At 45.5% G+C, this 16,685-nt stretch overlaps 1 protein-coding gene across 5 annotated transcripts in view; it reads left to right on the top strand.

Annotated features, from left to right (window-relative positions):
* TNRC6C (trinucleotide repeat containing adaptor 6C) overlaps positions 1-16,685 on the top strand; it is a 519,199-nt gene that overhangs the window by 73,472 nt on the left and 429,042 nt on the right. Inside the window, exon 1 of one of the 5 annotated variants that reach the window (XM_073606233.1) lies at positions 1,432-1,506. The exons of 3 other annotated variants lie outside the window; for them this stretch is intronic. In XM_073606233.1, the coding sequence (XP_073462334.1) occupies positions 1,501-1,506 (6 nt within the window). In that variant the 5' untranslated portion in view covers positions 1,432-1,500. Of the gene's footprint in view, positions 1-1,431; positions 1,518-16,685 lie in introns of those variants that run through there. One more of the 5 variants, XM_073606236.1, reaches the window with a different exon arrangement.

Genomic DNA, 16,685 nt, shown 5'->3' with positions numbered 1-16,685 from the left:
TCTCCCCCCTCTCCCTCTCTTTCTCTCCCTCCCTCTCTCCTCCCTCTTTTCCTCTCCCCCCTCTATCTCTCTCCCTCTCCCCCCTCTTCCCTCTCTCTCTCTCTCTCTCTCTCTCTCCCTCCTTCCTCCCTCTCTCCCTTCCCTCTCTATTGTTCGCCCCTTCTCTCTGTCTCTCTCCCTCCCTCTCTCCCCCCTCTCTCTCCCTCTCCCCCTCTATCTCTCTCCCTCTCTCTCTCTCTCTCTCTCTCTCTCTCTCTCTCTCCCCCTCTCCCTCTCTCTCTCTCCCTCCCTCTCTCCCCCCTCTCTTCCTCTCCCCCCTCTATCTCTCTCCCTCTCCCCCCTCTCCTTCTCTCTCTCTCCCTCCCTCTCTCCCTTCCCTCTCTATTGTTCGCCCCTTCTCTCTGTCTCTCTCCCTCCCTCTCTCCCCCCTCTCTCTCCCTTCCCTCTCTATTGTTCGCCCGTTCTCTCTGTCTCTCTCCCTCCCTCTCTCCTCCCTCTCTCTCCCTCTCCCCCTCTATCTCTCTCCCTCTCTCTCTCTCTCTCTCTCTCTCCCCCTCTCCCTCTCTCTCTCTCCCTCCCTTTCTCCCCCCTCTCTTCCTCTCCCCCCTCTATCTCTCTCCCTCTCCCCCCTCTCCCTCTCTCTCTCCCTCCCTCCTCCCTCTCTCCCTTCCCTCTCTATTGTTCACCCCTTCTCTCTGTCTCTCTCCCTCCCTCTCTCCCCCCTCTCTCTCCCTCTCCGCCTCTATCTCTTTCCCTCTCCCTCTCTCTCTCTCTCCCTCCCTCCCCCTCTCCCACTCTCTCTTCCCTCTCTATTGTTCGCCCCTTCTCTCTGTCTCTCTCCCTCCCTCTCTCCCCCCTCTCTCTCCCTCTCCGCCTCTATCTCTCTCCCTCTCCCTCTCTCTCTCTCCCTCCCTCCCCCTCTCCCTCTCTCCCTTCTCTCTCTATTGTTCGCCCCTTCTCTCTGTCTCTCACCTCCCTCTCTCCCTCCTCTCTGTCTCTTCCCGCTCTCTTATTCGCCCTCCTCTCTTTCTCACCCCTGTCTCTCTCTCCTCCCTCTCTTTCACCGCCTGTCTCATCCCCCTCTCTCCCCCCACCTTCCTCTCTCTCCCCCACCTCTTCCCCCTCCTCCCTTCCTCCATATTCTACTTTCCCATCTCTCCTGTCTCTCCCTCCCTCCTATTCATATTTCTTTTCCCTCTTCTCCCTCCCCCTCCTTCTCCCTCCTGTTTCTATCCCTCCACCCCTTCTTCTCCTCTTAATAGGATTTTCTGCATTATTTCAGATCCTCTCTAAAAAAGTCCCATAGTACATTGAGCTATACAAACAGGACGGAGGAAGATGGATCTGCCCCACCATGTCTGCCCTGCCCACACTCCACCCCCTGGCTTGCATAGGCTGCTGCTGTGAAAAAGCTTACTGTGAAAACGGCTTAATTAAATATAGAGCTTGCATCAGCTCTGATTCTGACTGCCTGAGTCTAAAGGAGAGCAGTATGGGACCATGATTGTGAGTAGCAGGTCGGTCTCCCTCTCCCTCTCTCTCCCCTCCTCTCCCCCCCTCTCTCCACCCTCTCTCCCTCTTTCCCCCCTTACTGTTATTCGCCCCCTCTCTCCCCCCTTGCTGTCTCTTCCCTCTCTCTTATTCACCCCCCTCTCTTTCTCACCTTGTCTCTCTCGCCTCCCTCTCTTTCACCCCGTCTCACCCCCCTCTCTCCCCCCTACCTTCCTCTCTCTCCCCCCACCTCCCTCCCTCCATATCCTACTTTCTCCTCTGTCCTGTCTCTCTCCCTCCTATTCCGATTTCTTGTCCCCCTTCTCCCTCCTCCTCCTTCCCCCTTCTGTTTCTATACCTCCACCCCTTCTTCTCTTTAGTTCTTAATAGGAGTTTCTGCATTATTTTAGATCCTCGTTAAAAATGCGCTCTGTCAGTAGATTTTCTATGTTTTGCTAGTAAGAAAATACGTTTTGGGAGGCTGGCAACCTTGTCAGGAAGGAACTGAATGGGAGCCAAATGGCCGCACAAATAACGATTAACCCCTCGATCATTGGGCATTTTTACTGTAACCAGTGGGCACTACCTACAGCACCCCGAAAACCGCACTCAACTTTTGCCATAGCACACTGCGAGCGCCTCACTTTTTTCTCACTTTTATTAGGGCCAAATTATGATCTTGCATTTAGACCCACTGGGTTCATAAAATGCCCCTGCCATGCGCATTAGCATCATTGTTTTGTGTGCAGAAATGGGAGATGGGAAAGATCTCTCACTGAGCGGCTCTGCCATAAGATGTAAAATGTATTAAAACATTAAAAAAATATTTTAATACATTTGAAAAGGCTTGTTTACATTTATTTAAAAGAGTGTCTGTGTGTGTGTTGTAATAGTGAGAGTCCCTGTCACTGTGAAAAGGGATGGAAAATGGACACAGAGTTTGCATGTCAGGTGACTGCAAGGCTAGAGAGCAATCATTTTGAGAGGAGAAATCTACTCTGGCAGGTTTCTCCGGATTTTACTATCTTTAGATGGGGCTCTGTAGTTTGGAGATTCCTCAGAGTCTTGGGTGGGACGGAATCTCCAACCCTGTGTCCAGGTCTTATGGATAGCCAGCTGGTTGTGTGCCCAGGTGCACACAGCCCATATAACGAGGGGCTGGTGAGAGCAGAAAGTGGAGGAAGGTGGAGTGTGTGCAGCTTGCTGCTGCTGCATCAAGACAGGCCTGTGTCTGAAAAGCTGTCTGCCCTGTGTGAGATTACATCCCTGGTAAGGGGGGACTTTGTGTCTGAAGGACTGGGAAGGTTGGGACGGCTACAAGGGCCTGTGAGACCAGAGAAGGGTCTGGGAGGCTGGGAGAGCCGAGGCGACTAGCATGTCCAAGGGGGCTGAAGAAAGTCCTGAAGTCTGGAGTACAGTAAGCAAACCCAGGGGTCTGGAGAATCCTGTTGAGGCTAGGAGTAAGCCGGTTCAGCAGGAAACTGCAAGGCAAAGTAAGCCTAGGAGCCAGGAGGCTTGGCATTTTCTGTTATATGAATTTACTTGAGAAGAACCCCTGTGTGGGAAATCCTGTGTGTAAACTTTTATTTTGTTCCTGTTAATAAAAATGGGCTGCCATGCCCTCAAATCTGATAACTGACTGCTGTGGACTCACTCATGTGAAGATGCATCTACCACTGAGCTAAACACCCCAATATCACAGTGTCTATACAGTTGTGCATAAGTTTACATACCAGGGCAGAATTTAGAATTTCTTGGCCACATGTTTTCAGAGAGTCCTGTATTTCACCTGAAATTATTTGTGGGTTTTTCTTTGCATCCCAAACAATTTTCCAGGCAGTTGGTCTACCTGACCGTGGTTTGGTTTCAACAGAACCCCTCATTTTCCACTTCTTGATTAGAGTTTGAACACTGCTGATTGGCATTCTCAATTCCTTGGATATCTTTTTATAACCCTTTCCTGTTTTACAAAGTTCAACTACCCTTTTCTGCAAATCCTTTGACAATTATTTTGCTTCCCCATGACTCAGAATCCAGAAACGTCAGTGCAGCACTGGATGAAAGATGTAAGGGTCTGTCAGGAGTTCAGAAACGCATTGACCTTTTATACACAAACTAATTACAAGCAAACAGATCACAGATGAGGATGGTTACCTTTAATAGCCATTCAAACCCTTTTGACCCCTTTCACACTGAGATGTTTTTCAGGTGCTTTTGGGCTAAAAATAGCGCCTGTAAAGCGCCTGAAAAACGGCTCCCCTGCAGTCTCAGTGTGAAAGCCCAAGTGCTTTCACACTGAGGCGATGCGCTGACAGGACGTTAAAAAAAACTCCTGCAAGCAGCATCTTTGGAGCGGTGTATACACCGCTCCTCCACCGCTCCTGCCCATTGAAATGAATGGGCAGCACCACCGAACCGCCGCAAAGCACTGCTGCAGTCAATTTAACCCTTTTTCGGCCACTAGCGGGGGTTAAAAGTGCCCCGCTAGCAGCCGAAAACTTCCGCAAAAACGACGGTAAAGCGCTGCTAAAAATAGCGATGCTTTACCACCAACGGCCTGTCACTAGGTGCAGTGTCCCATGTCACCCGTGGCCTGCCACCAGATGCAGTGTCACTTGCCACCTGCGGCCTGCCAGTATGAAGTGTCCCTTGCCACCCGCAGCCTGCCCAGATGCAGTGTTACTTGCCACCCATCACCTGCCCAGATGCAGTGTCACCTGCCACCCACAGCCTGGCAATATGCAGTGTCACTTGTCGCCCACAGCCTGCCAATATGCAGTGTCACTTGTCACCCATAGCCTGCCAATATGCAGTGTCACTTGCCACCTGCAGCCTGCCCAGATACAGTGTCACTTGCCACCCACAGCCTGCCAATATGCAGTGTCACTTTCCACCCACAGCCTGCCAATATGCAGTGTCACTTCTCACCCATAGCCTGCCCAGATGCAGTGTCACTTGCCACCCACAGCCTGCCAATATGCAGTGTCACTTGCCACCCATAGCCTGCCCAGATGCAGTGTCACTTGCCACCCACCCCCTGCCAATATGCAGTGTCACTTGCCACCCATAGCCTGCCCAGATGTAGTGTCAGTCAATTCCAACCTGCAGCCTTTCGCCTGCCACCAGTCCAACAAACCGCAGCCCCAGCCTCCCGGGGAAGGTGAATGCCCCCCAATTCCTGCCGCTGATGTGGCTCCTCCTAGTGGTAGTGCAGCCCAGGGGTTCGGGAGTCCCTTGCTTTAGAGGAAGTTGAAGGACCTGGAGAAGAGAGGAGGTGGGTGAACATCCGTGGTGGAGGCGGAGCCAGCCTGGACCTAGAGAAGAGAGGAGGAGGTCGGTGGGCATTCATGATGGGGGCGGAGCCAGCCCACGGAGAGCACTAGACGCGGAGGAGGAGAAAGGTGACACTCCTCCTCTGCTTTGAATGCTGGGCAGGGAGTCACGGGCGTGATGTCACTGGTTGTAAGACACCAGGTGGCTCTAGCAACCAGCAACCTGGCTAGTAAGAGGAAGAAGAGTCTTGGAGGTGGGGAGGCGGACCCAGCGAAATGGCGATGGCTGGGTTTGCTTCTCTGTCAGTTTCATTCCAGGACATTGTATTGTCCCGCAATGAAGGTGCCCAGGTCCCAGGACAGATGCCGATCCCTGTTTCCAGGGGGGCACTTTCACCCCCTTGCGGACGCCCATGGCTGTAGTTATGCTTTAATATCTTAGTCACTTATGTAAAATCCATCTAAATCTGGTAGTTATTCTAACACTGTCATCTCCACAGGTTTTACAATGCTACTGTCCAAGGGTGGCTACATTGCCCCATAGGTACAGTGAAGAAGTGAGTGTAGCCACTCTAAGACAAATGTGTATTACTGGATGGATCACTATGTAAAAAAAAATAAAATACTTTAGTTTTTCAGTTTGCATACACTTAAATTCACCTGTTACAGTTACAAGTGTGCTTATGTTAGCTCCCAGCTAAACTGTAAGACCATCAAATGACTGGTGTTATAACTGATCACATGTGAAGTATCATGGCAACTGCCGATCAGAGGTTAAGATGGCAGCTTCTTTGGCTGTAAAGGATAGTAGGCTTTAGATCTGATTTAAAGTGATGTTTTTAAAATAACAAACATGGTATACTTTCCCTGTTCAATGATTTTGCTCAAAGCAGCCCTGTTCCTCCTCTTTTGGTGCCCCCTGTCGACACTCCTGGTTCCTCCTGCCTTTGAGTACCCCCTAACAAGGGGTATTTGTGCGGGCTGAATCCTGAGCAACACTGTGTGCATCTATTGACACATACAGTGTGGCTCGGCCCAGATCCCCTCTCCCCGTCATTGGATCTGATTGACAGCAACAGGAGCCAATGGCTCCCGCTGCTCTAACTGAGTCCAGTGAGGAGGGAGAGAGAGTAGCGCTGCTTTTGGGCACAGCTCTAGACTGAGAAAAGCTCAAGTAAGTATTTAGGGGGGTCAGAAGGGGAGCTGCACCTAAAAGGTTTTTCACCTTAATGCAGAGAATGCATTAAGGTAAAAACCCTGTAGCCTTTATGCCCACTTTAACTTTAAAGAAAACCAATGCTTTCCTCATGCAGAACAAAAAAAAAAGTTAGTTTTAATGCCCCTCCCCCACTCCCAAGCAGGATATTCTTTTCCTTCTACCCCCTTTCCACCCCACACCACTCTATTCAGCCACTGAAAGCAAGGAAAATACCTGGTACTTCCAGGTATGAAGGAGCATATGACTTCATCCCGGTTCTTGATGTTTGTCCAGCACTGTCATATAGGAGACAGGAGAGAGTCCTCATTCCCATGTAGGCGACCTGGGGCTTATGCAGAGTTTTCTATTCTTGCATCCAGTGGCTGAACAGAGCACCTGTGGGACCCAAGGAGATTGGGCATTTCTGCAAACCTGTGTCTCTGCAATGGAAAAGCACAGGTATGTTTTTTGTTGCCCTGGCCTGTGTTGTGGCCAAGGGACTCTTGAAGCCCAATGTTAGCCTTGTTTAATAAAAGCTTGTCTTTTTGCTCTCAATGCACCAATGGAGTTTGATATGTTTATGAGCCAGATTAGGCTTGCATGTTTACGTGATTTTTAGTATATTATGTGTAGTGGTTATGTATGTGGTAATATAAATGATACAGGTATATTATGGGGCCCTTCTGACTGGCACGTCATCATATGGCAATGCCATAAATAACATGTAGTCTTCAGTTAGAGCCTTAGCATAGACACTATGTTTTTTCTGCTGAGTAATTACTGGTTGAGTAATTTCTAATAATCAGATGGTCATGCTAATAGATATCAACATTGATGTATATAGCAGTACAGGGCACACCATGAGAATGCATAGGGCATCTGCAAGCCTGGTCTTTCTTGTTGTAGATTTGTCCATTATGCTAACAGCTGTGTTTTTTTCCAGCGCCTGCTGAATTTTTACTGCCTTTATTTTCTTCTAGAGCCTTGTATAAAAACTCAAGCTACTCTTAGTAATTATATGGCATATAAATTTGCTTTTTAAATAAGAAGATATGTGTTTTTTACACAGCATCTACAGACAGGGTGAAAAGGAGAAAAATGCATACGCTGTGTAACTGCATTTTGTACCGTATTTATCCTGATGAGGGAGGGCGTTTCGCTCAGATAACTAGAAATATGCATGAGAAATAAGCCAGCCGAGCTTGCCAGGATAAAAGCATTCAGCTAATCTAGATGCAGATGTGCTGAAGGGGGAGGCTGCCACAGATTCTGCAATTGGCATGTGTCCTTGAAGATCCTCCGTGAGGGTGGATGTCCCTTCTGCACCTCTCTGTTGGCGCATCACTAGGTTTCCATGGAAACGGACTGGAGTCTCCATGCCTCCCCTCTCTGTTTCTACATAGGAATGTTCCCTGAGTAGTCATTCAGTTGATGTGTGCTCAGTACAGTGCAAGAGATAAATAGGGGAAAGCATATTAAAGCACAAGGATAGCATAAAATACAACTAAAGGGATCTTAGAAGTGAAAGCTTGGAGATGCACAGCTTTACATTTCTCTATATACAAATTGAAATGTATCTGACCTGCTTGAAACAATGAGATTCGGAGACAGGTATAGCTTCTAGAAGCAAAACGTACAACTGCTACAGTTCTCTGTAACAAATCATTAGAATGAAACATTACTTCAGCGATAGTACTAGCAATATTTAAAATGGTACTATCAGTAAATTTATACATCTACATTAATATGTTGTTGAATGTTAGAATATAGAGCAGGGGTCTCTGAACTTTTCATTACAAGGACCATACTGCATATTTTACAAATATTCACAGGCTAAATAACTGATATGAATGTAAATGAATAAATAAACAACAAATAACTTCACTTCAGAAGACCCCCATCACGTCAAAGTCCCCACTTCACATCAATTTACATAAAAACACCCCTTTCACATCAGAAACCCCTATAACATCAAAGCCCCCTATTTGCACATCTGAGCTCCCCCCCGCTTGCACATAAGTGCCTCCATCACATCACAATCCTCAGTCTCCCAGTCCTACTTTATAATCCCCACCTGCAGCATGATTGATAAAACATAAATAATGCATGTAAATAAGGCATTTGCACATTCAATACTTCAGTGTGAATAAGTGTTCAAACAAGTGTAAAATAATCATAAATGTCCAAAACAAATATAATTATATTCGTGAAACAATCCAGAAAAAAGTTCCAACTAATTATATGTTCACAGCAAATAGTGCACAATCTTCAGCCCATGATCCATGATCCTTTACTCCATTCAATGTGTGATAAAACACCACTACAGTGCACAAGTGGATGTGTCCTCACCTTTGAGTTGGAACTCGAGTTGGACCCCACTATAAACACAGGAGATCAAACAACACTATAAATCTCTCCCTCTTGCCCAATTCAGATCCTTCACCACAGAATTAGAGCATTTTCCTCAATTAAATGCTCATAGGATAGAAGCAGAAGAAATCTCCATAGTGTAACACTGTAATTTTTGTTTTCAATTTAGTATTCTTTATTAAATCATTATTATTTACATACAAACAATAAAAAAGAGGATAAAACACGCTTACAGCCAAACACCACCCACTTCCCCAGAGGAGGATATTCTAAATGTATACTTTTTAATTTATAATACATAGTTATCTCATTTGTCATACTCCTCTACTTCCTTCCACCCACCATAGCTCCGTCTCTAAACTGTGTATAATTATTTAGAATCCCTGTTTAAAACATAGATTCCTCATTCATTCATACGTCATTTGTTCTACATTAACCCCTACCTCTCCCTTACTCATACATTCCCATTGTTTGTTTCCTCTTTTTAGTGCATCACACCTTATCCAGTAACCCCTTTATTGTCACCCTTGAATTATTGATTAAATGCACAATTCCCCTTTATTTAAAAATCCCTATCTATTTTCATTTTACTTTCTATTGATGTGTTCCTTCAACTTTCTTCATATATTACCCCTTATTGTTACTCCACCTTTTCTCTAAGGGGGATATCCCTATTTTTCCAACCAGGGTTTCCACATCTTTTCAATTTTTTTTTAAGTTTCCCTGTTTAATGTATGTGGACTTTTCCTTCCATATTGTTTCCTTTATAGCCTTAAACCATTCCCCACAGATCGGGGGCGTCACTGATTGCCATCTCTACGCAATTAGTTTTCTTGCTTCGAATAAGCATCTAAGCATTGCTATTAGTGTATTACCAGGACCTCCCTCTCCTTCCACATAGCCCAGCACACATAGCCTTGCCTCTAGGTCTAGAGATATCCCAAAGATCAAATTTATAGTACCGAGAACTTCTTCCCAGTACCGGTATAACTTTGGGCACTTTCAGACCATATGAATAAAATCCCCTCCTTCCTCCTGACATCTAGGACATTTGGCATCCCGTCTCCGTCTAAATAGAAACAGCTTTTGGGGGGGGGGGGTATAATACACTCTATACAACAGAAATAAATGTGACACTATCTGGGAGGGAGACATCGATACCAACGGGCTCAGTTCCAATATTCGCCTCCATTGCTCCTCTGTTATGCTCCCTATGTCTTCCTCCTACCTCCTCCTACCAGGGAGCTCTTCCATCCCTTCTATTGACTTCTTGCATATATGCATGTACAACCCATGAATTAAACCCCTGGAAGTACTTGTATTGATTACATTACGGAGAGAGGTTATCTCATTCCATTTTAATGCCTGCATCTTAGCACCCAGAGCATGTCTAATTTGCAGGTATTTAGAAAAAGACTGGTTCAGAATATTATACTCTTCCCTAAGATCCTGAAATGACTTCAGGGTCCTGTCCTCGTATATATGGGTGAGGCGACTGATGCCGCAACTTTCCCACTCTTTAATTTTCCCCATTACCTGCAGTTCTTGCAAATTTTTATTATCTCAAAGGCGGGAATACTCTGTAAATCCATGATACCCCAATAAAGCCTTGGCACTTGATTGATTATACCATCAATATCAGTGTTGGGCTCCTAAGGGAAAAATAGTCTGCCTCTATTGCTTCCACTACTGTGTTGTGAGGGGTATTCAATAAAATCATATTCCTACCTACATTACATAAGTGTGTTACTCCCCCCCACTTGTTACAACTGTGCCGCCAAGAAGTAACTCTATGGGTTAGGTAGTGCTACTCCTCCCTCATTCATTTGTAACTGTAATGTACGCACGTTTCTGTTCGGGTCTTTTTTCCAAATTAACTCTGAAGAGAGTATAAATTTTCTTTACCGTACTTCATGGGACACAGAGCTTAAGTAATTACTTAATGGGTTATAGGCCACCTTCAGGTGTTGACACTGGTATACCCAGTCAAGGAAGTTCACTCCCTAAATAACCCCTCTTCCTTCCCGGAGCACATCATTTTTTTCGCCAGTTTCTAAGGTGTTGGTCACGAGTGAAGTGAAGTGGGGAGCTCCAGGAGGGATCCGTGCTGGATTTAAAAAACCTCCACAACCGGATCCATCCACGCCACTGAGGCCGCAGGATGGTACCCGGGCCTCACATAGAAGAACAAGGTTTTGCCTGTAATGCTTCTCTTTGAGGGCTGGACCCTAGAAACCAGGACTCTTTTTGGTCATGCTACATCACCTAAAGATTTCCTGAGGGGTGCTATACAGGTCCAAAGGAGTGGAACCCCTATAAAAAGGGACCCGGTCTTTGAGTGTTTACTAAACGCTGCCTACCGTTATGGGTGAATTTTGAATCTGTTTGTTTCAGCAGTATCCTGCAGCGAGGAAAAGGTAAGGGAAGAAGCTTAGGAACTGCAAAGTCCACCTATGCCTTCCTTTTCTTTCATATGAAAATATTGTAATGACCCTTAATTTCCTCTAGAGGGAGTAAAGATACCTTGTGTATCCCAGCAGCTCTGTGTCCAGCTACAAACAGCAATGTGTGTCCCAGTAGCAGGTGGGGGTTTGTAATTGCACAAATGTTCCTCTCCCCCGCCCAATTGGGGAAACTAAGGGACCGGGGGTACAGCATTTTTTGTGTAAAAGCTGTACTACATCCGCATGTCTGAATATCATTATTTCTTTGACAAAATGACAGAACTAAACAAATTTACAGTAAATCATAACTGCTAGATATATATCCCCCCCCCAGTGCGGGGCGGTTTATTAAAATAGGGGTTTAAGCAGCAACCATAGAGTTGATGTGAATTAAAACTTTTCTGTTTTTACCTGCCTTAAAACAAATAGAAGCCTCTTCAATAGCGGCTGCAGCCTTCCTCCTTTGGTCTGCATTCAGACCAAATGCCATGCCGTGCGTGCACTTCGGTCATTAAAGGAGGGCGGGTCACTGAAGGGGCATGGCAAAGGCAGGCGGTGCCGTGTGCAGGACTCAGCATCCTCGTGGAACACACGGCACGTGCACTGGGCAATAATGAAACCTCTTATAAAGCCGGTGCTCTTAGGACAAACAGTCTCCATCAGAGCAGCTGAAGAGTAGAGGCTGTCACACAGGACACAGGAGCGCTGGGTCATGTAAGCGGTGTATCAGGCATTCCCAGTACAGGAAAATACAATTGTTATTCAGCATCAAAAGCTGATCTGTATGGTAGCAGTTACTACTATTGCTCAGCAAATAGTATATTTGTCTTAAAAGTGCCTCTGCTTTTTTGCTTAGCATTATGACTTCCAGAACTACCACAAAGGTACCAAAAATTTCACCCCTAGACGCTGGGAACTCCAGTCATGCCTTCACACTGTCATCCTCTCCAGGGATACCAGATATGGCAAGCCAGGGTGAGTCATTGGAACCTATTCTCACACTTCAGCCCCTGTATACGTGAGTGAAGATACATTTTCCTCTGCCCTGCAGGGCTTAGAAGGAAGATTACTGTCTTTAATCACACCTTCCCAAGTGGATAGAAAGCATGCTAGATCCCCTTCCCAACCTCAAACCTTTTACCAAGGGAACAGTGGGCACAGGATGAGGTATTACCCTCAGACAATCACATAGAAAAACAAGCCGATTATTGCTCTGCGGAGGAAACAACAGTTGATGAACCTTTTACAACCTCACAATCTGAGAGATTGATAGTACAAACTCTTACGGAGATGGTTTGTTCTACTTTTATGCTACCTCTAACAGAGTCTGAAAGTTCGGTCTCTTCCTTGGGTTCTTTAAAATCCTTACAAACTTTTCATGCGTTTCCGGTCCATGCATTACTAGAAAAGTTTAATTATGCTGAATGGGTTCACCCGGAAAAGCATTTTTCTCCCTCCAAAGAGATTCTCAGTTCTCTATCCCATGGAGGAGAAATTAAAAAAAGATGGAAAGTACCAGCAGTTGTACAGGCCAGTGAGTTAGCCGAACTACCAAAGGCACTATGTTGACGTCATGAAAGACTCTATTCACCAAGCATCCCACCTTGCACTTGTGCCAATACACATGCGTAGGACCCTGTGGTTAAAAGATTGGTCAGCTGAAGCATCTTGCAAAGAGCTTGCTGGTACAAATCTCTTACAGCAGTGGTTCTCAACTCCTGTGCTCAGGACCCACCAACAGGCCAGATTTTAAGTATTACCTTGGGGAGATGCAGACTAGAATACTGCAATCACTGAGCAGCAAATTATATCACCTGTGATGCATTTCAGTTATCTTGCAAACCTGGCCTGTTAGTGGGTCCTGTGGACAGGAGTTGAGAACCACTGTCTTACAGAGATGGTTTGTCTCTTTCAAGCTACCTCTAGTAGAGTCAGCTGATAGTTCTGTTTCTTCCTAGGTTCCTTAAAACCTTCACAGCCTTTTCATGCATTTCCTGCACATATACAGATGCACGCAGAAATTCAACAGATCCATTCTAGATCTAAAAGAATCTAAATTAGTTCCTGAAGATCCGCTCCTTTCTATGGAGTCGATCAGGTCAGTAGTTTCTATCCTACAAGGAGGAGAACTTCTGGCGTCTATCGGCATCAGGGATGCATATCTGCATGCCTATATGTTTCCCGCTCACCAAAGGTTTCTGCGCTTCGAAGTAGAACAACAGCATTTCAGTTTTTAGCTTGCCCTTCGGGCCAGCTATAGCACCCGAGTGTTCACAAAAGTGCTAGCCCCACCTCTAGCCAGGTTAAGGGCACAGGACATAAACAGTTTTGCCATACCTAGACGGTCTATTACTAATAGACAACTCCATAAGAGAGTTGGTGCGTAGGGTCAGGTCAAAGGAGATCCCTCCATTTACCTTTCCATGAGGTTGTTAGGAAAAAAAGTGGCTTCATCTGAAGCAGTTCCCTATGCCCAGTTCCATTCGAGACTGTTGCAAAACAGTATGCTATCTGCTTGGAACAAAACGATCCAAGCTTTGGACTTGCCAATGTGGCTGTCCCCAAGGGTGTCCCAAAGCCTCAATTGGTGGTTACTAAAGAATCTGCTAAAAGGAAAATCCTTCATACCAGTTATCTTGAAAGTGGTAACGACAGAAGCCAGCCTTTCAGGCTGGGGAGCAGTACTAGAGAAGACAACTGTCCAAGGACAGTGTTCAAGAACCGAAAGAGCCTTGCCCAACATCCTAATGATCCTAATGATTCGGACAGTGCGTCTGGCTCTGAAAGCTTAGGTTAAGGGATTGTCCTGTCAGGATCCAATCCGACAATGCCATGGCTATGGCCTATATCAATCACCAAGGGGGCACAAGAGTCTCTCAGTGCAGAGAGAGGTGAACCATATTCTAACTTGGGCTGAAAGAAATATTTTCAGGCTGTTTGTCAAAGATGGGGACATAGATCTTTTAGCGTCCAGTTCAACATAAAGTTAGTCAATTTTGTGTCCAGAACAAAGGATCCATTCCCATGCAGAACAGATGCGTTGGTGATACCGTGAGATCTGTTCTCACTGATCTATGCATTCCCCCCTATTCAATTGCTGCCTCGACTTCTTTGCAGGATCAATCTGGAAAGAAAACCGGTAATTCTGGCAGCACCAGCATGGCCCAGAAGGTCATGGTATGCAGAAATCGTAAAGATGGCAGTGGAGGATCCATGGTCCCTTCCACTAAGGCCAGACCTGCTCTCACAGGGGCCGATATTCCATCCTACTTTACAAACGTTAAATTTAATGGCCTGGCTATTGAAACCTACATTCTGAAGAAACGTGGGTTTTCCAGGTCAGTTATCTCTACTTTGATTAATGCAAGGAAGCCAGCTTCCAGAACTATATATTATAGAGTCTGGAAGGCTTATGTTTCCTGGTGTGAATCCAAGGGTTGGCACCTCGGAGATATATCATAGGCAGAATTCTTGCCTTTCTACAATTAGGCGTAGAGATGAAGTTGGCCTTGAGTACTATTAAGGGCCAAGTCTCAGCCTTATCGATTTTATTTCAAAGACTGCTTGCTATGCATTCTTAGTCCGGGGTTTTATGCAAGGGGTGATGCAGATTAATCCGCCAGTTAAATCACCTTTAAGCCCTTGGGACTTGAACTTAGTTTTGTCAGTGTTACAAAAACAGCCATTTGAACCGATACAGCATATTCCCTTAGTCCTTCTGACAAGGAAGCTGGTATTTTTGGTTGCTATATCCTCAGCAAGGAGGGTTTCGGAATTGGCTGCTTTTTCTTGTAAAGAGCCATATTTGATTATTCACAAGGACAGAGTGGTGTTGTGCCCTCGTCCAGGCTTATTGCCAAAAGTGGTTTCAGGTTTTCACCTGAACCAAGATATTGTCCCGCCATCGTTTTTTCCAAAACCATGTTCCAGGGAAGAAAGTCACTACATTGTCTTGATGTGGTGAGAGCAGTAAAAATCTATTTAAAGGCAACTGATCAGATTTGGAAGACTGATACCTTATTTATTCTGCCAGAGCGTCCTAAGAAAGGGCAGGCAGTGTCGAAATCCACTGTTGCTAAGTGGATTCGGCAAGTGATAATTCAAAACTTATGATTTATGGGATAAGATTCCCCCTTTTCACGTTAACGCACACAGGGCGGTTAGTGCTTCTAGGGCAGTGCGTCACCAGGCCTCCATGGCTCAGATCTGTAAGGCCGCAACTTGGTCTTCAGTGCATACATTCACAAAAATGTTATCAGGTGGATGTAAGGGGGTTTGAGGATATCGCCTTTGGGCGCAGTGTGCTGCAGGCAGCAGTATAAGTCCTCAAGTCTGGGGGTACCCTGCGGGTTGTCTCTCCCTCCCCTCAAGTAGCATTGCTATGGGACATCCCATTAAGTAATTACTTAGGCTCTGTGTCCCATGATGTATGATAAAGAAAATAGGATTTTTATTACAGCTTACATGTAAAAATCCTTTTCTTGGAGTACATCATGGGACACAGAGGTCCCTCCCCTCTTTTGGGATTTAAGTATATTGCTTTGCTACAAAAACTGATGTGCTCCTGGAAGGAGGAGGGGTTATATAGGGAGTGAACTCCCTTGATTGGGTATACCAGTGTCAACACCTGAAGGTGGCCCATAACCCATTAAGTAATTATTTAGGCTCTTTGTCCCATGATGCACTCCAAGAAAAGGATTTTACAGGTAAGCTGTAAAAAAATGCTATTTTTTAAAAGCATTTCTTATATATCCATACTGGGGAGTTATGTAACATATACAGTAGTCAGTACAGTAGCGGCATCCTTATCATTTTAATTAAATTGCATCGCCCCGCTACTGATAGGGGAAAAAGTCAGCAGATCCCACTTTTCCACTTAAAATTAGTTAAAAGTGGTGTTATGTTATTAATAATTTATTGTTTGGGGTCTCTCATAAGGTATATTCCTAAAAATTTCAAGTGTTTCTAGGAGGATCTACAGGTAAGAGTGCTGAATTTTCCCAATTTATAGTCAGATCCAAAAATACCCCAAAATCTTAAATTACATTCATTGCTACCACCAAGGAAGACTGAGTGTCCCCCAAAAATAGTAATACATCGTCTGCATATAATGCGATCCTTTCCTCACCTATTGCCCTTCGAAATCCCTGCATATCTGGGGATCACCTAATAGCTATCGCCAAAGGTTCCATCGCGAGGGGGAAGGAGCGACAAAGGGCACCCCTGTCTCGTTCCCCTCATTAATTGGAACTTCTCAGAGTATTAGTTATTTACATAACTTTTACATGCGGTGCCTTATAGAGTATTTTTATCCAATTAAAAAAGGAAGGGCCAAATTGGAACTCCGCAAGAACTTGCTAAAGATAATGCCATTCCAGGCTATCAAAGACCTTAACAGCGTCAAGAGACAGAATGGTCCTTGATCCCTCATTATCTGTTGGGGTCTGTAGATTTAAATATACCCACCTTATGTTCACACTAGTAGACCTATCTGGTATGAACCCAAATTGGTCTGGGTGTATACGTTTCTGAATAATTTTATTCAATCTGGCAGTTACCACTTTCGCTAAGATTTTTACATCTGTACACAGTAAGAATATTGGCCTATACGAGGACGTCCCAAGTGGGTCTTTCCCTTCCTTGGGCAGGACAATTATGGTGGCTTCCATCATAGAGGAGGGTAGTCTTTCTTCCAAGGCCGCCCAGGTTAACCCCTTAACGCCGACCGTATGCAGATATGCGTTCTCGGCTTGAAGGGGTTATACCAGGGTGATGCCTGCCCGGTACCCTTTTATAGAGCCAGCGGTTGGCTTTTTAGTGATAACAACTGATGCGGCTAAAAGCCGCTTGGCTGTTATCCTAAGGAGTGGGACAGGACATCTCCCGCTGCCTTCCGCAGCTCGTCCCATC

Source organism: Aquarana catesbeiana, linkage group LG12 (genome assembly GCF_042186555.1).
Source record: "Aquarana catesbeiana isolate 2022-GZ linkage group LG12, ASM4218655v1, whole genome shotgun sequence".
In the NCBI taxonomy this organism is placed as follows: Eukaryota; Metazoa; Chordata; class Amphibia; order Anura; family Ranidae; genus Aquarana; species Aquarana catesbeiana.
Note: the sequence above shows the minus strand (reverse complement) of the source record. Positions and strands in the feature narration are given on the sequence as shown.